The sequence below is a fragment of the Astatotilapia calliptera genome, chromosome 18 (assembly GCF_900246225.1).
Source record: "Astatotilapia calliptera chromosome 18, fAstCal1.2, whole genome shotgun sequence".
NCBI lineage: Eukaryota > Metazoa > Chordata > Actinopteri > Cichliformes > Cichlidae > Astatotilapia > Astatotilapia calliptera.
This window is the reverse complement of record NC_039319.1, coordinates 17,930,811-17,952,858: the sequence shown is the minus strand read 5'-3', so window position 1 is coordinate 17,952,858 and position 22,048 is coordinate 17,930,811. Positions and strand designations below refer to the sequence as shown.

General features: G+C 40.6%; 1 protein-coding gene across 2 annotated transcripts in view; it reads right to left on the bottom strand.

The window, feature by feature from the left end:
• The window catches only part of LOC113009997 (dipeptidyl aminopeptidase-like protein 6), a 97,264-nt gene extending 86,410 nt beyond the window's left edge, over window positions 1–10,854 (bottom strand). Inside the window, exon 1 of one of the 2 annotated variants that reach the window (XM_026148743.1) lies at window positions 10,587–10,854. In XM_026148743.1, coding sequence (XP_026004528.1) covers window positions 10,587–10,643 — 57 coding nt within the window. In that variant the 5' untranslated portion in view covers window positions 10,644–10,854. Of the gene's footprint in view, window positions 1–1,295; window positions 1,385–10,586 lie in introns of those variants that run through there. The other variant, XM_026148744.1, reaches the window with a different exon arrangement.
• Window positions 10,855–22,048: the final 11,194 nt, after the last annotated feature.

The following is a 22,048-nucleotide window of genomic DNA, read 5'->3' as shown; positions in this document are numbered from 1 at the left end:
ACTTTATGTGTGAATCATTTGATGACCTTCCTACTGTAAATTCACATAAATGGAAATATTGTCATTTCTAACCTGTTCTAAGCCCTTATTTGCCTGCATAAAATCCATTCCCTGAGTGAAACTAGTTGAGGATGTGTCCCATTGGAAGGGGAATATTATTTTTTATGGAGAGCTGACTCTCCCAGTGTATTACAAGTGAAGGGAAGCTATGCACTGAGCCCAAATTGAAATGGCAGCAGATAAGTCACTGAGGAAATGGAGTTTAATGCTGGCTGATGCTGTAGAATAGACTGTGGTTTGAGGGGGAGCAGCAGACTACAGCTGTGGATTGTGGCGGCGGCAGATGATGGGGAGAAGAAAGAGGAAGGAATCGAAGGGGGAGATAGGAAACAGAGAAACCAAACTAGAGCATGTCACTATAAATTTACTGTCAAATGTGTGTTTGGGTGCGGATAGAAAGATAGTGTGCACAGCAAAACGAGAGCTGAAAATGGATTATGACAAATGAATTGAAGGAGTTTATGGTATGAGACATGCAAGGCTTAATGCAAACTGCCCTGCACAAGTTATTGATTGGTATGACCCTTCTGGTCATTTATTATTCCACGTGGCACAAAATGTAAGTGTATTTGTGATCTGGAGTGCTGCACAAATCTAAACGCTGCTCTGCAGGAGAGAGTTTTAGAGCTACGGGCGTTCCTTTCTCTAACTTCCAGAAAACTACAATTTACATAATTTTAATTGCTCAAGAACACCAAAGTCGCACAGCAACTTCTGCTCGTCATCAATCTCCCTTGTAGCCCATTTGCATGCAAACATGAGAGCAGTAAACTGTCAGCATTTAATCTAATGAGTTGACCTCAAAGTCAAGTCTGGAGGATTTTCACATAAGCAAAGATTAAGCAAAGAAAATGCAATGCAAAGCAGTCGTTTTAAAACATCTAATATGGCACTGCAATCATACTTTCATACCTAACTTTTCCTCATAGTGAGCAGCTGAACTGAAGTCATTATGTGGTAACATCACAAAGATTAACAATGAGGCGCAAGGTATTCTCCACAGCGTATGCAGCCAGCCATTCATTAGAAGTCGCCTCTTGAAAGAAAATTAAAAGTGGTAAGCATTTGTCCATCAAGATCCTGGCAGAGGGGAGATGAGGACCCGCCGCTCTCTTCCTGCCTGTCCAGTTGTTATCAAAAACAGCCAGCAGCCTGTTCTGTCAGTAGCAGGAGGCTCACCCACAAACACAGACATTCCCCCACAGCGTGTCATGCATGCTAAAAGGGCCTCTTACCCTTCTGGAAGGAGTGCTGGTGTCTATCTTCAGCTGGGTGGCTATGAGGACAGACATGGTGAGAAGTGCCACTTGCCTTCCCCTCTCGCTGTGCTCACACCTTTGTGCTGTGAAGTTGGGGCTGCTGGAGGTGTCTGAGAATTCCTCCCCCCCACCCCGCCAACCTCCTCCCCTTCCCCTCCCTTCCCCTACAGCTAAGAGAAAGGATGACCTGGGGGTCCGGGAGCCCAGCGAGAACGCCTCCCTCTCTACTCGCCGGGTGAATCAATCACAGACACTGGCATCGTTTCCAAAGAGGGGGGCGGAGGGGGGGGGGGGGGGGGGGGAGAGGTGGTGGTACAGGCTCCTCCAAACGTTACTTATCTCTGCCGCCCTTACTCCCTCCCTCCCTGGCTCGCTCGCTGCCTCAACTCCTGCACACAAATATGCTTAAACTCTCTCGACAAGACTTTACTCAGCAAAGGTGGAGTTGAATGGTGTAAGTAAATCTCTCTCTCTCTCACACACACACACACACACACACACACACACACACACACACACACACACACACACACACACACACACACACACACACACACACACACATACATAAATACACTGTAGCATGTAAATAATAACATGTTCCTCAACATATTAGTAACAATATTGCCTGCTAGGCTTTTTTCTCTTTGAGAGTGCGTGTGTGTGTGTGTGTGTGTGTGTGTGTGTGTGTGTGTGTGTGTGTGTGTGTGTGTTCAATGTGTGTAAATATTACCAAGAAATTGATCATTTCACTCAGCATTGCAGCTGGGTTGTGATTAAGCACAAGTAATATTTATGCTTCCTGTCTTCTCTATCATAAAATACAACTCCGCCCACCTGCCCAAACACACATGCACACACACACACACACACACACCCATCAAGCTACACTGACAGGACAGAATCCTGGCACAGGCAACACTACTGCAGATTTATTTATGTAGCATTTGTACCTCCCGTAATGAATCCCAGGGCTGAGACTGAGTAACCAGCTTATTTAACCGAACCGCAGCACTAAGCCACAAGACAGTAGCGACGAAATGGCTTTTATAAAACTAGAAGAGGTGATATTTCTAAGTGAAAAGCCAAACTGCCCTCTCCTTCTGCATCTAGCCCGGCTAAATATGACAAAAGCCAGAGGCAAGACGCCCTAAGAGGACCGTCACGGACAGCATGAATGGCAAAGTGTTCATAACTCATTCATTTAAAATGGCACACAGCAGGATCCAAGCGTAGTAAATCACAAGGCCACTTCTCACACCCAGGCTTGATATGGACTCAGGGTTTGAATTATATCCTTGTGTCGATGCTGTCCAGCATTTTGCTTGTGTGTGAACTCAGGATGCTGAAGTTGTGTGAACATCAAAATTGTAAACAGCGCAACGTCACTAAAGCGCTAACGCTGCCCTAACTTTTACACTTCACAGATGAAAGAACATGTTAACTAATTCGACGTTCGTGAGCAGGAGGTGACCTTGACAGTTTGTCAGTGGGCAAGTGACTAAAATAAAGTTTCATGGATGGTGGCATGTATTACACCCTGTGGTAAGCCCTGGTTTGAGGTTTCACGGTGGTTCATAAATACTTGCATTAAAAGTCAGCTACATTTCTTTTTGACCGTGACTCATGAGCCTGTTTGAAGCTTCCCCCGCAGCTGCAGCAGTTTATCTCTAATGGCCGCCGGGTTTCGGCTCATACTTTACATGTTTGATTTGCACACAGACAACAACTCCGCAGCAGCAGCTGATGAATTGCAGCGCTTATTTAAATGTAGGCAGCATAATCACTGCACGCAAGACGATCAACGTTTAAATTAAACCACAACAACAGAAAAGAAGAACAGCTGCGCTTGTTTAGGCTTTTTTTCTTCTTCATGTTAACAGGACCCGCATTTAAGGCCACTCTACACTGAGGATAAAGATGAACTGTAGTTCACACGCGCCACAGGAGATGAGGTTTCATCAAAGAGAGTAATTGCTCTGGTGACTTTACCAAAGGATAATAAAGTCTTTCAAGTTCATAGAAGAAATGGCGGTTGTAGTTATAGCTATTTCTGTTAACAAGCTCATTTTATGCCGTGACATTTCCCCAGGGTCCTTTAAACAAGCCCCTGATTGGTCATCTTCTGCGTTCATTTTTCTTACATTTACAGCTATGACATACACTCCTATGATTATGAATAATGCTGGCTCACAATAAGTCACTGTAATTGCAATTAGTATAAAAGGTCAACGTGGTTATTGCTGTAGAGCACAGAGGTGACGTAGTGTTTTATCACACCGACAGAGCATTAACCACGCACAGCTTGAAAACTTATAGCACTGCTTATATTTACTTACAGAGTCCGTCCATTTGTCAGCGTCTGCTGATTTCACAGAACATGAGCAACCATCAACACATTTTAAGAGCCGATGTCAAAACACAATCATTAATAACGTCTACAATTGATAGCACGCAATAATATTCAGGAGACATTAGTTTATTGCGTATAAATCGCAATGACAGTTTGCATTTCTGTGTTTTTAAATCACATATATCAGCATGGTGAAGGGACTTCTGTGATACACATATGGGCCTCCAGATTCAGTGAGAAAACAAGATTTAGCATTCAGCCCAGTGGAGATAATGAAATCATCAGTTTATGTTTTGGTTTGTGTGGAAGTGTCTGCTGCAATGGTGTATCCAGCTTCTTAATTGAATTTTTATACCATAATTTGTCTGGTAATACCGAAACAGCTCCACAGTTGTGGTCAGAAGGACATAACAGCTTGATGATGTCATCAGACACAGTTACAGAGGGGAGGACACATACAGAGGCAAATATGCATGCTCATACAAACCTTATCATACCTGAGTGTTTTAGCATTGCACACAGAATTTTCTGGTAATTGTTTGATTTTTTTTTTTTTTTTAATCTCTGCAGCAGTGTTGAAAATGTTTCTCCTTTCAACCCACGTACAGTTGTGGTCAGAAGTTTAGATATAGACATCATGGCCATGAATGTCATTGAAATTTGGTGCTTTTAACAAATTCTTTGGGCTGTTATTTTTACAGGATGGAAAGTTTCTACTTCTCAGCATAAAAAGGATTTTTTTACAGCATTCATTGGACTGACCAATACTCTCCAAATAAGAGAGTTGTAGATTTCCACAAGTGAAGAAAGTATCCTGGAGCCATTTCTAGTTAACTCCAGATTACAAGATCAGGTCAAACAATTGTACATAAGTTGAAGTTATTTGGATGGTTAACAATGATCTGGAAGAAGATCCAATTCCCTCTCACTCAAATGAGAGGGAATTGGTTTGCAGTTTTATGATAAACAAAGGAACAACCAACAATGAAGCCTGCCATGAACTGGAAACTGCTGGAACATTAATGTCACTGTCCACAATAAAAGAAGTTTCACCTGACCGTGGACTGAGAGGGTGCCGAAGCTGGAATTTCCAGTTGTCAACACAGACAAGCCAAATTCATCTGGAGAAAGGTTTTGTGGTCAGACAAGACAAAGATTAATCTATTTGGCTACAATGTGGCTGTCAAGCATGGTGGTGGTAGCATAATGCTCCGGGGCTGTATTGCTGCCAGTGGTGGTGCTGGTACACTGCACAAAGTGGAAGAAATAATGAAGGAGGACTACCTCAAATCTTTAACTTCACTTCAAGTCAACAGCTAGATGTTTGAAACTTGGACATGTTTGGGTGTTCCAACAGGACAATGATCCCAAACAAATATCAAAACTGGATTTAGAATGGGTAAAACAGGCGAACATTACATTTCCGGAACAGCCTTCCCTTCTTGTTTTTTAAAGTCATTGAAGATGTTTGCTGTTCAATCATTCCACCCTAAAAGAGGAACACTTCAAAGAAATCCTTAAAAGCCCCAATATTAAAAGGACATTCATGCCCATGATAGGATATGTAAACTTCTGACCACAACTGCACATGGACTGAAAGAAGTAATGTTTTCAACACGGCTGCAGAGATAGTATTTCACAACTACAGGATAAAATTCTGTGTGAAATCCTAAAACGCTAACATTCAGGTGTGAAAAGGTGCGCATAAGCATGCATGTTTGCCTCTATACGTGTCCTTCACTTCACAACTTGGTGTCTGATAACAGCATCAAGTGCAGTGCAGCTCTAATTTTGACCTTCAGCCAGACCACGGCACCTATCCCTGACACTCCTCCCTGTGGATTCTAAAGATTCATGCTGCTGTCCTTGGTATGCACTTCGTACACGCTTCAGTTTGAGTTCAGGCTACAACACCAGTGCAAAGATATGAATAGAGAAAACATCATTGTTCGTCAGAATAGGAATGAATCTGGGAATATCTGTGTGTCACACTATGATGTGTCTTTATCAGCAAGTGGCTTCACTACAGGCAGAGTACTATCAGGTCATCTGTCACAGGTGACAGGAACAGATGAACCCTGCGCCCCAGGGAGCAATGCAAGTGCAAGATTGTGTCCAGGATGAAGAGCTTTAGGTGCTCAAAGGTGGCCGGGAGCTGCAAAACCTGGACAGCTTTTATAAACATGGTTCTCATCTACAGCAAGCCTTCCCTGGGGAGCCTAATCGCAGCATAGCAGTTAGTGGTGAAAAATGACTGCTGCTGAATGGTGTCTGTTGCTTCTGGGCATCCCTGGTTGTTTCTGTCTCCGAATTTCATTTCATTGAACAATGTGCTATTGTTTGCAACAGCATTATCACTTTCAAAGCGGTCATTGGATAAAATAAACAGATGGTATCAAAATGTGCACAGAAAATGTGTGCGTGTGAGCGCATCAGGAAAATGAAAGTCATTTTATAATGGTTACTACTGGCTGCGGGCAGCAATACAAACATTTTAAGCAGGCGATTCAAAGTGCAATGGTTCAATGCAGAAATACTGAGGGCTCACTAGATGAATACAGAATGCTTTTGAAAGGCATTTCATCCTTATTCCTGCTGCATACAAATCATTTCAGTGAAAGTTTGTCTGTACAATTTTACTCCAGGGAACCTTAACATTCAGCTCAGGGTGCCAGTGTATCCTTGACACACACACACTTTCAAACAGCGCTGATACAAGCTCACTCAAAACTAACACGATCAAACAGATGAAAGGTACAATCGTGTTGCTTACTAACACACAAAACTACACTTGAGTGGTAACATGCTGTATGACCCCCGCAGACAAATTTATAATGCCGTCTTACAAACTCTTTTAAACTCTCTGCTAAACCTCAGAGTGAAACAACAGAAATTTTATCTGGGAAAGAGAAAGCAATGCCAGCTGACTGTCTGACTGCCTCTCTTAGTTAATGCAAATAAAGGAAGTCTAGACTCAGGGGAAAGCCACTGGCCTCAAAAACGTCAGTCAGCGAGCAGCACCAGAGGCAGACGGCACCACAGATGAGACAAGATACGGTGAGGCAAAAAAAGAAATATATTTTCTGCTCTGTGGTGTAAAGTAAAAAAAAAAAAATACCAATGATTCAACTGGGGGCATGTCTAAGCATAAATACATGATGCTGAGTAACCATTCCATCAGATGTAAATGATTCAAAAATGATGAATGAAAAGGTTTTCGCTCCAAATTTGCGACAGAGCAACGATATGTGCGACAAGATTAGAGTCCTAAAATAATTCAGGAAATTTAAATTAAGCAGGTTCGTGTGACAGCCTTGTTTCCACAATGCTCTGTGGGATTTGTGCATCCTCGTGGGGGAATGTTTCATTATGAAGCCAGTAATGGATGTGATCTCTACAAGTAACAAACATCAACAGCAGCTGAAGCAGCATTCAGACTGACAACAAACACTGCAGAAGCTTAATATAGTCATGAATATAAGTATAGAACTCCCTAATGTGGTGACACTTTGTGACCTTTTATTGGACACAAAATTAGAGAATCCTGGAGGAGAATGATGCATTTTGGTAATACCAACAAATCGAAGCCTTGTATGTGTGTGTGTGTGTGTGTGTGTGTGTGTCAGAGTCCATTTCAGACCAACAACTACAGCTTCTTTCTTATATAAACAGCAAAATCTCTTCTTAATATTTTACCTTAAACAAAATCATAGCCAACTGCACCTCAGTTATTTTGAATGTAATTCATTTTCAATAGGGATTTTGAAAGATAGCGTAACATTAGTCTTTTATATTTGAATTGTGTCATAGATACAGTATTGCACAAAAGGTTTGAGCCACCCCAATTCTCTTGATATTTTGCTACAATAATGGGAAGTAGGAGAAGCGATTTGTTGAAGCTTGTGTAAACATAAAGGAAAACACAGAATTTGAGGTTAAATCAGAGTTTATACTATTCTGAAAAACTTGAAAGTCAGTATTTCTTATGACCACTTTTATTGTTCAGCATAAACTCTCTTAGGCAAACTTTCCCTTCACTTCTTTAAGTAGTCTTTAGGAATAATTCCAAGCTCTTCTTTGTTCTGTTCTCTGTCAAGATGACACTGTTTCTACAATGCTGAGCTCCACTCTCTGGGGAGGCCAATCCATGACTTATAGAAAACCACACAATGGAACACTATCCAGTATGCTTTTACTACACTGGGTTTGGGGTCATTTTAATGTTGAAATATGAAGCTGCTACTAATTACATGCTGTCCATATGGTGTTGTGTGGTTGATCAAAATCTGATGATACTTTTACGCATTAATAATTCAATTAATTCTGACAAGATCGTCAACACCACCATGGCTCATTATGGTGCAAATACATCCCAAAGCCATGACAGAATCGCCACCTTGTTTCATGGCATGTCTCCTTCACTGATGATGATTTGACAGCTTTCAAATTTGGATTCATCACTTCTTCAGAGTTTTTACCATTGATTTTCAGCCCAGTTCTGGGGTAATCTGGCATACCTCAGCCTTTTCTCCCTGTTTTGCTTCCTTAAGAATGACTTCTTGACAGCCAACCTTCCACTGAGACCACTTCTGATGAGTTATGTTTTGGCATTTCCTATAGATTCAGCTAAAAACATGGGAACTGGGTTTGTTTTTGCAACAAGCTCCTAGTAACAAAGAGTCTAGAGATACAATTTAAAATTGGCTCCCAGAGTTAGGGTGCGTTTTCCGTGCTTGAATAATTTATATATCAGTGTTAAGTGACTTAAAAATCAAGCAAATGAAAAAAAGAGTTGTCTGAAAATGATCAGGTGCAAGGACTGAAAAAGGTTGAAAAAGCAGCCAGTGCCCAAATAAAAATGTTTAAAGACCTTCAGAAAAGCAGGCGCACTATTGCTCAAGACCACTTAAAAAAATGACAACAAAGGTCTCCTCGAGACAAGACTCCTCGGTAGCAAAATATTAAAAAATTAGGAGTAGATCAAGACTTTTTCACAGTAGTGTTTTAAAACCACAATAATCATGTAGAGTAACATTTCATATTGTTACAGTCCTCATGCTTCCTGATTGGATGGGAGTGTAAGGTTTAAATACAGTAGCAGAAGACCTTTGACTCTGACACTAACATAATTGCATTAGTTGAATGTTTTATTATATTTTTATTAGGTTCATAAATACCCTTAAAAAGCTAGTTAGTAATTAATACCATTATGAAATAAAAGGAGGAGGAGGAAAGGGAAAAGAAGATGAGAGCAAAAAGGGAAATGAGAATAAGAATGTAGATTCTGACAGTAAGTCACTGTTAATATGAGCTCTCTTATTCTCAGGCCAGAATCACACCAACCAAATCAGGTTTAATGAATTTTAGTGCAGACATGTCTGCATTTTCTCAAAATTATTCTGTCCTCAGAGAAGGGTAGGCGGCTTGGATTGCCAAGGCCGGACTTAATGATTTCCCTTTCTATGCAAATTGTCCACAGATTATGGTAGAATTTAATAGGTTGTGTCTGGGAATCCTTAATAAGTAAAATACTGGTCACAGAAGCTTCAAGGCTTTGGGGCTTTCACGGCACTGAGCTGTAAGCGGAGCTGTCAGCAGAAATATGAGAAATATGGAGTGTACAAAAGGTATAGCCTCTCTTCACAGTGGAGAAATTTGTTTAAGTAAAAGTGACTGGAGTCCAGCAAAGCCTGAGTAATGAGAGAAAAGTCTGTCAACATGCCAGCAGGCTGCTGAAGCTTGGCAGAGAAGCCTCATGTTGACTGAGTATGTGCTTCCAGCAGGTGGCAAACTAACTCCAGCGTGAACCAACGTGAGCACAAGGGAACGATATCAAGACTCGGTCTAATCTATGACTAAAAGATGAGTGAATCCACACAGAAACTGGGAAATAATCCAGATTTATTAGGATTAAATTACACACTATTGTATCAAAGAAAACATGCACAGCAATGCAGCACAAATGTGATTAAATTAATGACAGAGAGCCGATTAGGCAACGACACCACCAAGCTTTCCACAAACAACACACATGAACAATCCTTAATCTGAAACTTAAAAGAGCATTTTTAAACGAGTGTACTTTGCTTGTAGCACTGTGGGTAACATTCATCTATAAATAGTCTACTACAGCCTGTGATCTTTAAACCTTTTTGGGGATGACATGCCCCCTAGAGACAGACAAATTTGTCACAATTTAAATATTTCACAGCTCCTCTACAGAGAATCACAGGACAAGGAAACGCATTTTGTCCTCACTGACCCCACAATCAATGCACCCCGAGGTGTAATGCAAGTTAACTTTGGCTCCAATATGCGGCTGCTGCTCGGAAGTGATGTTAGGCAAGTGCTGTTGCTGGGGAATTACAGGACAGGACAAGTCAGAAGAGATGTATTTTTATTGTCTGTTGATTTCATGTGTTTCCTTGTTTGAACTCTGAGGGTGTAAGCCACTGAGCTATAAAGGAAGATGGAGTAAAAACATTTGCAGACATTTTATCAGATTATTTGGCATCTTTAATCTTAACTTCTAAAGTGAGGCAACATTTTGTGAGCGTCTTTGGCTCCCTACAATCAGATGCACATTCTTTATGACACCTACTGTTTCCAGAACAATCCTCGTGAGCTGAGTGATTCTATACTTAAATAAACAGGTGGAAAACTACCAAAAGGGAATCAAGATACTGCACCCAGAAGACAGCTACACCTCTGCATCTCAACAACATGTAATAGGAACCCGATCGTCTTCTTTTACAGTTCGGTCCACAGGACTTAAAGAGGGGGAGGGGGTCACCTCTTTACGCATCGGTGGGCTTTAAAAAAAAGTGCTCAAACAATTCTGCACAATCTGGTAGATTTTAATAGTTAAGGAAAGTAATGTTACTTAAAATAAGGAGATTTAAAATATAAGTTACCTTGTCTGCCTTGATGGAGCCTCTGCGATAGTTTCCTGCACCTGCAGATGAGTTCATGGTCCCATAAATAGAGATAGTCTGCAATACAAAATATTCACCTGAAGTCGCCTGAACAACCAACTTTCATCTCTCTCTCTCTCTCTCTCTCTCTCTCTCTCTCTCTCAGCTGGTAATCACGAGGATCTGCGCGCTTGTTGTCTAAAATCGTAGAGCCAAAGGTGCCCAATGTGCCTTTTCGCCGATAAGTGCATGCGTCTCAGCTACAGCTGTTCCAACAATGTGCTCCAGATTAAGCGTCACCCACCTGTAGTAAGGCTATTTAAAAGTGTTGTCCAATGGTAAATCAAAGCTCTTTGTGCGCAGCCTCGCTTCGGAGATAGTGAATCCCCTCGGGGGTGTACAGTGTGCGCTTCTCTCCTGAACGACACAGATGAGTCGCAGAAAAGCAGAAAGTTTCTAAAGGATGACGATTCACAAAGGTTTCCAGTCAGTAAATGGAGTTTCTTTGATAGATTTGTACAGTTCCTGCAGAATAAACTGAGTTCGTTTATAATAGGTTGTGCATTTACAAACGGGGCGATCGTGGCTCAAGAGTTGGGAGTTCGGCTTGTAATCGGAAGGTTGCCGGTTCGAGCCCCGGCTCTGACAGTCTCGGTCGTTGTGTCCTTGGGCAAGACACTTCACCCGTTGCCTACTGGTGGTGGTCAGAGAGCCCGGTGGCGCCAGTGTCCGGCAGCCTCGCCTCTGTCAGTGCGCCCCAGGGTGGCTGTGGCTACAATGTAGCTTGCTATCACCAGTGTGTGAATGGGTGGATGACAGGTTGTGTAAAGCGCTTTGGGGTCCTTAGGGGCTAGAAAAGCGCTATACAAATACAGGCCATTTACCATTACAAAGATGTAAAGCAGACTGTTTATCGGCAAACTGCACATGCGGGTTTTTTGTTGGCCATCTTATCTACGCTTTTCTGAAAGTTACGCCCCACGTAAGCGAGCATTTCAAGGATGGGTCGTTTCTGAGAGCTAATTTCACAGCAGTATCTAGCTCATGACTACACTGGGAGCTTTAGACTTAGCTCTCACAACCTTTTTATGAGTTGCCGGGCGCGTCTGACGCGGTTATTAGTTGGACAAAGGTGCGTAATTTGACCTCCGCCGGTAAACTTCCGCATCGAGCTGCAATTAGAAGCTTTTAGCCGTCAGAGTTGATCAAAGGCGAAGCTGTGTCGCCCTCCAGCCACTCGGAGTTTAATTTTTTTTTTTAAATTCAGCGGGCCTAATGAGGAGGGGGATGCAAAAGAGTTCATTACAGAAAGTAAAGTGTGAATTTAGTAAAACCACGGGGAGCTAAGTGGCGGCGCACTCTGCAAATACTAATGATGCTGGGCTGGGGAGTCTGCTGCAGCTAATTAGACGAACGTAGGACAGACCTTTCTTTTTGTGAGAAGAAAAATGTTGATATTTATTTAAATAATTGTGTTTAAATTCTGTAAAGGCACTGCTTTGTTGCACTAGTTTCTTCGGTAAACAGTTGGTAAGTAGCTGTAATATGAGTGGACAACCTTTACTGCAAATAACGGAGTTGTAGAAAAGTAACATGTTACACCTAAAGGTGCACAGTTTAGGTATGACAGTTCACAGGTGGGAAATTGCAAAATAGTTGCAAAGTTACTACTTGATATAACCTGCTATTTACAAAAAGTCAGAAGAATTTCATTTCACTTCAAACTTGACATAAAATATTTGTTTTGCAGGGTGACCTTTCCATTGTCTGACTCTCATTCAAGACATTTCCAGAAAAAATGTCCATATATTCCAGAAAAAAAATGTGTGTATATATATATATATATATATATATATATATATATATATATATATGTGTATATATATATATATATATATATATATATATATATATATATATATATATATATATATATATATATATATATATATATATATATATATATATATATATCTGCACCATGGACGGCAGCCAGGCAGCTCTGTGGTGGTGTTAATGGAAGAACAGGCAAGGGGGCTCTAAAGCCACAGGAGACCAATTACAGTTGTTATGCTGTTGTGGAAATGCTGAAGTGGAGTAGAGGTTTCAGACCAGGAGCTGAGTTACACTGAACCCAAATAAATTGGAAATCAGCGAGATGGAATCGAGTGGGTGGAGGCTGAAGCAAATCTGCATAACAAACATGCTTTATGGTGCTTCTTCCTTTTTTGTCTTTTTCTCCATTTTTATGACCCAGCTTTGTAGTTTTATCACCAGCTGACAGACAGGCTAAAGTTTGAATGAAACACTGCAAAGAGCTTCCAGAGGTCATTCTCCAAGCCTGTTATCACCGTAGTAATCTTCAGTTGTGGTAAATAGCCACACTTTTGGTCTAAGGTTTGCACAAAGTTAATCTATTGTGTATTAAGTTATGCATTTTGTACTGATCATTGATTCTCTGGACATAACAATGAGAGCTTTACTGTTTTATAGCTTATTCCTACAGTTTCAGTAAAAAAGTAGGAAACTGAGGGCCATAGCTGTGTAGATAATAATGATAATTATCAATGCATCTCCAGTGATGACTTAATTTATAATAGCTGTATTGTCCTCTGTTCCCCAGTGTATCATGTCAGTTGATTGTTTTTAGCAAGAAATCAGCTGACTATTACAAAGTATCACTGTTCCCGAGAGCCTGTCATCATGAAACCATTTCCTGTCAGATGGTATATGAGAGCAGTGTAAATCCCATGCTGCATTTTCAGATCTTGTTTCAGACCCTTTGGTCTATAAGCACTTTATTTAGATGAGGCTAAAAATGCTGCAGACATTTATCAAAACAGACATTAGGCAGGACAGGATAAAGGTCAGACAAAGGATCCTGATTTGGTTTTAATCTGCAGAAAAATAAACCAAATCAAAGAAATGAAAAGAAAAGAAAAGAAAATCTTTGAGGAGATTTTAACATTTCTACAGTTTTGATAAGGATAAGACAGAGCCACAGATATCTTCTAAGGTGAATTAATTTCCAAGTTGACTTTATGGGTTTTGCATATAGCTTACCTATTCTGTCCCATCCTCTGAAACTGCAATCTACACGGAGAATAAGTCATTGAATTCTGCCTGAAAATCCAATTTTTCTCCTAGCTGGCCTTCCCTGTTTCTTATTAGAATATCAACAAATTTCACCACATGAGCTCTGAGGCAAAAAATAAAAAATAAAATAATTCCCTGTTTTTTTTTTTAACATCACTGATTTAATGGACCTGAGGGATCTCTGGGGTTGGTGGTGTACATGTGGGCAACACTGGCAGCATGTGGAGAGCCAAACCCTGGAGTGATAACAACCTGAAAGAACAGAGGAAGCAGTGCTATCAGCTTAAAAACCTCCTCCACTTAATTATGTGTGGGCTACTGAAGGTCTGACATGAATGCCATATGACCGAATACAGTTAGCAGCAATACTGCAGCGCTTAACTTGCCTTTTCACTGTACCACTTCTCCTGGAATTACTTAGCAGAGCTACCTGCAGGAACATTGGTCATACAGTGGTTATAAAATCCATTCTTGGTGGCTAACTTGGCGAGGGGCACTTTAGAGGTTGACTCACTTCCAAAATAATCCACTTGAACAGAGGAGTAGAACAACTACAATTGATCCATAAAGTACCTCTGTTAAAGTTTACAACCGTTCAAATTCAAATATGTTTTCGTTTCCAGTCTAGCTTTCCAAACTTTGCCATCTCCTTGTCTAAATCACCAGACTCTATTTTTCCTACTGAAGTTACAAATTTAAGAGAATGACAGAGAGTGATAAGTATATACATTCATGAAAAGACTATTTAAAGGAGCCTATTTGGGGCATGAAAGAGTATTTACAGCAAAAGGGTATTTTTATTAGGTACACCAATTCAACTGCTTGTAAGCCCAAATATCAAATCTGTGCTTCCAGTTGATAGAAAGGAAACAGTAACTCAAAAAACACTTATTACAACCAAGGTATGTAGAAGAGGATCTACAGTGGCTTGCAAAAGTATTCGGCCTCCTTGAACTTTTCCACATTTTGTCACATTACAGCCACAAACATGAATCAATTTTATTGGAATTTCACATGAAAGACCAATACAAAGTGGTGTACACGTGAGAAGTGGAACGAAAATCATACATGATTCCAAACATTTTTTTATAAATAAATAACTGCAAAATGGGGTGCGCGTAATTATTCAGCCCCCTGAGTCAATACTTTGTAGAACCACCTTTTGCTGCAATTACAGCTACCAGTCTTTTAGGGTATGTCTCTACCAGCTTTGCACGACTGAAATTCTTGCCCATTCTTCTTTGCAAAACAGCTCCAGCTCAGTCAGGTTAGATGGACAGCGTTTGTGAACAGCAGTTTTCAGATCAAATGCACACAGTTTCCAGGAATGTCCAAAAATGACTAAATCGACTAGTATTTTAATCAATAACCAAAATATTTCACAGACATAATGCATTCCCTCACCCTCCACGCTGGCTTAAAATATCACAGCTCGCTTTTGCACTGCACTTAACCTAAACCTAATTTTACATTTTATCCTTAAATAGTTCTCTGAAAGCTTTATAACACGCACACACAGACACACACACACCTTGCATCAGCTTTCAGGGCCAGGTCTCAGACTTCTCAACCACTTTATCTCAGGCTGTGGTCAAAAGACACATGTAAACTTCCTGTGGTATTGCCTTTCAGCAGTGAAGTTCTACATAGCTTCTGTTTACCAGTTCACCGACTTCCATTACAGAGCTCCTGTTTACCAGCCTCCTGATCTGCATATACTAATTAACTGACCCCCAAAAGGCAACACTCTTAGAATTTATATAAAAATCATGCACACAGACTGCTACTCCACATCCGTATATTGAAATTGAATTGTGCATCTTCATCTTTCTCTGGTGCCCGGGGGATAGCGAAACCTCCTCTCCTAAGCACTTTGTTGCAGAAAAGATGAGAATATGTGTGTTTGGGGAGATACAAAATGGGGCTGTCTGTATTAAAATAAACACTTCTCTGTATTAGAGGCAGCCAGAATTAGAGAAGCATAAAAAGGCACCTCACACAAATAAATGTGGTTTATATCGTGGAAATACTTCTGAGCAAGTGAAGATGCTCAACTGTATAACAATAGAATTGTTTGAGCCACTCAAATTTGCTTATGAGATTTTGTCATTGCTTTCATGCGTCAGTGCCCTGTACGGTACACATTCATCACCTAGAGTGTAGTATGACAATTTTACATCAGTGTTAGGAATTCCCAACCCAGAGTTAGCGCTTCATTGTATTCAAGGGATAAATCATGCCATTAGTGGCTATGCTGTTTCACAACACCACAAGGTATATGCTGGCCCAGATTAATCATCAAAATGAGGCAACAGTTCAATAACCTCCACACAGTCGGTGTGCAAACTGTCATATTTTATTATGGAATTTGTCAACGCATGGATGAGAGGAGACACAAAATAAGCCAGCAAGAGATTTGATTTGAGCTGATTTGTGTGGGCTCACAACATTGTGTTTTGTAGCAAAGAACTAAGCAAACAACATTACGTGCACACACTCTGAGTAAGTGGCTGTCACGTAAGGTACACGTAGCATGGCTAAATCTCCCCCTTTTCTCATCTAAAGCTGCAATCCCAGCAATTTACTATAGCTGCAACTCTTTTAAATGCTCTCAATTACAGCCATCAAGAGGCCAAAGTGTCATCTACACTCCAAGCAGATCTGCACATAAAGGTAGCTGTGGTGCTGTTACGCCATCACATTATTCTGCAGACACCCACCTTCATGCATTACATGGGTAGCACATTATGTGTACTTTATGAAGCAATATTATAAAGAGAAAAGTGAACCAAATATCTCACATTGACAGAAATGCTCAGCGCACACAAAGGTCTACATATTCCAAGTCAGAAACAATTACTCATCATCAGAGCCTTTTGTCTCCATGCGCTTTGTTGTTTTGACAAAGAGAGGGGGACCATTCATCACTGTGAATGGATGGACACGCCACAAATGTACACTGTAGCGTACTTCAGCGTGTTCAGCCATAGTCAGTGCAGCTGGATCTTTGGATTTGAGACAGTGGGGGTTTGTGGTTTATGATTTATGATTCTCTGGGAGAGGAAAACAAACCTGTCCTGCATGTGTAAATGTTTTAACTGTGGGAAAGAGCAGTTCTGTTCAGTTAGTTAGTGGAACACATAAGCAGCACCACTGCATTGCGTGAGCGCATCTCACATTTGGTGAACAAGTGTAAAAGGGATTTATAAACTCAGGGGTTATGAAAAGTTGAAAAAAGGAATAGAAAATATATTGCTGCTGCACAAATTTTAGACTTTTCCATCCAGTTATTATGTATATGAAATTTTAATGATTCAGAAACTGAGAGTGAATAAACTGGAGAGCAAGTAAGGCACACAGAGCAATGTGAACAGCATCCAAACTGAGGAAAAAAAACCCTTTCCCATCATGTATTTCAAGGTATCCTTTGGAAAAGTACTTTGTTTAATTGGATATATAAAGAGGGATGGGATGGTGATGTAGTGGATATCACTGTTGCTTCACTTTGCTGGTCATCTGAGGCCTGCCTGTAAGGTTACTTCAGCTCCCAGAGCTGGGAAATGAAGCAATTAATGCACAAGTGACAACAACACTTCAACAACATGTCCACTAGTGGCAATTTGAGGCTGGCTCCAAAAATAAGCATAGTTTTCCTCTCCAAAACAACTCTAGTGAATTTTACCTGGATTGGGGGTGTAGTCACTTTGATTGACAAGTGTCCTGACACAGCTTAGTTTATGCAGTTGGGATCTGCTAGGCCTGATCTCTAGTTTAGGTCACTGAATGGAACTTCTCAATCGTGTTAGTGCTTTTTGGGGCATTTTGAAGTATTATCTGACTAATGTTATGATTCGTGACTATTTTAGTATTCCATCCACCAATTTCCTGACAGCTTATTCTTAGCTGTCATAGGGCGAGAGGCAGGGTAGACCTTGAGCAGGGCACCAGTCTGTCACAGAGCTAATACAGTTCTGTGGTCAGACAACCAGTCATGCTCACATTCACAACTTTGGTCAATTTACAGCCATCAATTAACCCATGGATGTTAATTGGTGCGTGTGTGTTTTCAGACTGTAGGAGGAAGCCAGAGAACATGCAAACTCCACACAGCAAAGCTGAATCCAAACTCGGGACTTTCTGGGTGCTAGTGCTAACCAGAGCACCACTGTGCCATCCTGCTAATTAGCAGATATTTGTGTCTGTGCGTTACACTCATCTGGACCTAGCTTAACAACAAAGTTAGCTAACGTTAGCTAAATCAGTAATTTACCAACTCATCCAAATAAAGTCACTTAAATTTCAAGATATGTCGTAGCATCATGATCTAGGGCTATTTTGCTGCCAGTGGTACTGCTACATTGTACAAGGTGGGTGGAATAACAAAGAAAGAGCTCCAGATTCTTCAACTTCACCACAAATCACCGACTACATGTTTGAAACTTGGATACAACTGAGTGTTCTAACAGGACAATGATCCCAAACACAGATAAAAGAGGTTAAAACCGAATGGAGTGATTTTTTATTTCTGAACTTGTATGTATGCTTTTGACCCTCTGTGCCCCCCCGCCTCCCTCAAAGTTTTAAAAACCCTAAATTACATTCATGATAATTTGGGGCTTGTAAACATTTGACCACAATTGTACACCAACAGAGACAATTTTTTTTAAATCATCTCCCTCTTATTGACATAAAAGTTTCAACGATCCTAGAGATCAGTTTTGGTATTCTTCTCAGCCACAGATTGTTTACAACTACCTACTATTTTCTGGGACTGTTTTTGGTCAGGGCACTCTTTTTGTCTAATGATTACAGAAGATCTGGACTGTTTTCTGACTGAGATTATATTTAACATTTTAAAGAGGTTATGATCTCCCAAACAAGGCTCTGTATGAATTTGTTGTTGCTTTGCCTTTTGGGTGAGATACAGGTTTGTTACCTGCCTCATCAAACTTTTACGTGATCCTTTGGTAGACAGCAAAGAGAATTCTGGCAATTCCCTAATGGACTTGGGTACCATGACTTATTTAGCAGCCTTACTTTCAGTTCAGCAGCTGAATTTGGGATAGTTTTCACCCATTTCATGTTGGTTCACTGCATCTTTCCTTGGACTGTCAAATACCATGTTCTAAAATACATGAAAACATAAAGCCATCCACCTTGGTCTTTGAAAGTAACCTTATTTAGATATCTTGTAGTCCTTTCCTAATCAGTTTATTCTATAGTTTCACTTACCTTTGAGGATTTACTTAGATATTAACTTTACACCAAACAACCAGACAGTAGTTACGTAATTTATATCTGGTTCCAAGCAAGAACAATAAGGCACTGTCTATTCCTTTTCATATAGATTTCTGAGTTTTGCTGACCTCAGCATCTTCTCCCTGACAGACTTTGTAGCTTTGGGAAACACAAACCACAAACACTGAAACAACACTGACATCCAAGTATATACTGACTTAGAACTGACTCGATAAATTATTGGACTCTAACTTTGTTTGGGGGGGGTTTCAGCTAGATGAGAGTAACATGATGATAGATATTTCAATCCTTGAGTAACATGAATACTTCCTGCAAACCTCATTTCCTAAGAGTAGATACCACATTATTGAAAGATAGACTCTCTTCCCCAGCTGATAGATTTACAGATACATTTGCTGGTTTCAAGAAAACTGGTTTGTTTTGAAAGGGTGGCTTTGTTCCCCTGGGAAACAGGGACCCTTAAATCTGACTGTAAAGGAGAGGCAAAGTTAACAAGATGGAGATGGAAAACATAATCTAACACTCTAACAGTCATTCAACTGTCAACTTGTCAATGAAAGGTCGAGCTAATTAATGTGCTCTGTTCCACAGTCTAGGGGGCACAGCTGTAACCAGACATTTGGCAAGATTGCAGCAGTAATATGAATGAACAAATTTTCCTCATAATTTCCGTCTTATTTTGTGTTTTTTTGCCTCACAAACAGAAAAATGTGATAATTACTTTGACAAAGTCAGAGTTTGTGTGTGTCAGGGTTGAACCAAACAGTCTTTATTTACAACACCCAGTGAGCTATAGACAAATGTGAGGGGAATGGACAGGGATCAACAGGACAGGAAGGGAAAACACTCCACACCCTCTCGTAGATCCACACTCTGTTCATTCCGTGCACTCACTCGCTCCAGTCTCTGACTCGCTCCGCAGCTCAGCCAAACGCTCGTGCTCAGGTATCAGTATATAAGGGAGGCTCAAGGGATGGGTCCAGGAAATCTATTTACACAAAGACGAGAGATCATCTCTAATAGAAAGCCACTAGGAAAACACAAGAAATTGTTCAGCCTTGGCTACACTAACGTGCATCTTACAACAGTCCAGCGACGAGAAGCACTGAGCCATCATCTTAAGAAGCAGCCAGGGAAAGCAGGATGATGTGATTACTCACAGGTGTGTGGGCCGAAGGCAGGAACCCGCAATGAGCTCCGCCCAGGAAGAGCGAACACAGGAGAGAGAAAGAGAGAGAGCAGAACCCAAAACGAAAACGCATGTAGCCTTTCTGGATCGGCCGGGCAGACACAGGGACCGTGACAGTGTACAGCCAAAATATTTCATTATCCTGGAAAATCTTCTGGTTCTTATTTATTAATTTAATGACTATAGGCCTAAATAATATATGTTGTATATATATGTATATATATATTATTATTATTATTATTATTAATGGTGTTTACACTGTTAACCATTTTAGTTTATGTAAACATGCCAGGAGCTTCCACCAGAATCCTGCTTATTAATAAAGTCATCCTCAGGACCACGAATGTCATCCTGTGGAAAACTAAGCACACTTCATGATTCGACGGTTTGTCGAACCACCTTTAGCAGCAATAGCTTAAAGTAATTGTTTTCTGCTTGACTATCAGTGTCTCACAATGTTGTGGAGAAATTTTGGCCCATTCTTTACAACTCTGTTTCATTTCATTGAGGTGTGCAGGCAATAATTTATGCACAGGTCTTTTATGGCTCTTTTATTTATTTTTTAATGCTACCACAGCATTCAATCAGGTTGAGGTCTGTACTTTGAATGGGCCACTGAAACACCTGGGTTCTTTTCTTTTTCAGTCAGTCTCTGTTGTAGATTTGCTCCTGTGCTTGGAATCGTCCTATTGCATGAATCTATTCCGATCGAGCTTTAGGTGTCGGACACATGGCCTCATGTTTGATTTATATTTTATTGGTATGCAGAACAGTTTTTGGTCCACTCAATGGTTCCCAGGTTCCCAGGTCCTGTGGCTGCAAAACAAGCCTAAATCATCACGCTTCTACTACCATCCTGGATAGTGGGTATAAGGTGTTGGTCCTCATATGCTGTGCTGATCTCTACTTTGGTTTAATCTTTCCAATGGACATTGTTCAAGAAGTCTTGGGATTTCTTCACATGCGACGTTGCAAACACAAATTGTGCTGCAATTTTCTTTTTAGAGAGAAGAGCCTTACTGCTGCCAGCCCTTTAACATGCTAACTGAGGCCTGCAGAGTCTGAGATGTAGCGCTTTGGTTTTATTACAGTTTCTCTGAGCACTGTACAATCTGACCTTGGGGTGAATTTTCTGGGACACCCACTCTTGGGAAGACTGGCAACTGTCTTGAATGTTTTCCAGTTGTAAATAAACTTTCTCTCTGTAGAATGATGGACTTCAAATTGGAAATGGCCTTATAACCCTTCGCAGATTGATTGGCAGAAGCAATTGTTTTTTCTAAGATCACTGCTAAAATCTTTGCTGCTGTGTTAACAGACACCTGAATGCTTCAGAGCAGCAGACTGACAAAAGTCGCTCACACTTGCTGATGATCAGTTAAGTGCATTTCATTAGCAGCATCTAACTTCTACATGCCCTCTTAACTCCAATGGAAGCAGTAAGGCTCCACTTAATTCTTCACTTTCTGTTTCTCTTTAATATAAATGGACTGTCTCTGATTGCCATACATGGCTTTTGTCCATTCCTGACATGGAAGACATGGTGGTTTTTGCAAATCTCTTCTAATAAATACAGGATTTTGCACTGCAGTTGAATCATATTATTGCTGGTTTTATTTATCCAATATGAACAGTGTTACTGCCAACAAACAGTAATGCACGCTCTGCTGAGTTGTGATATTTTACTGGGCTCTTATAATCCAGTGCAAGAATTTACAGAATTATTTTGTTTCTTACTTTTAATGGAAACAAAATAAACTGTGCTTACCAAATCCTGAGGGGAAACCAAAGGTGATCTTTTAAAGGCTAAGAAACTGTGGTACAAGCTCTCAATGGAGATTTGGTTGACTACTAAAAGGGACAGCTTTTGCCTGGCTCTTTAAAGGGCATTTTTGCCCTGTGGTAGACTGGCAACTTG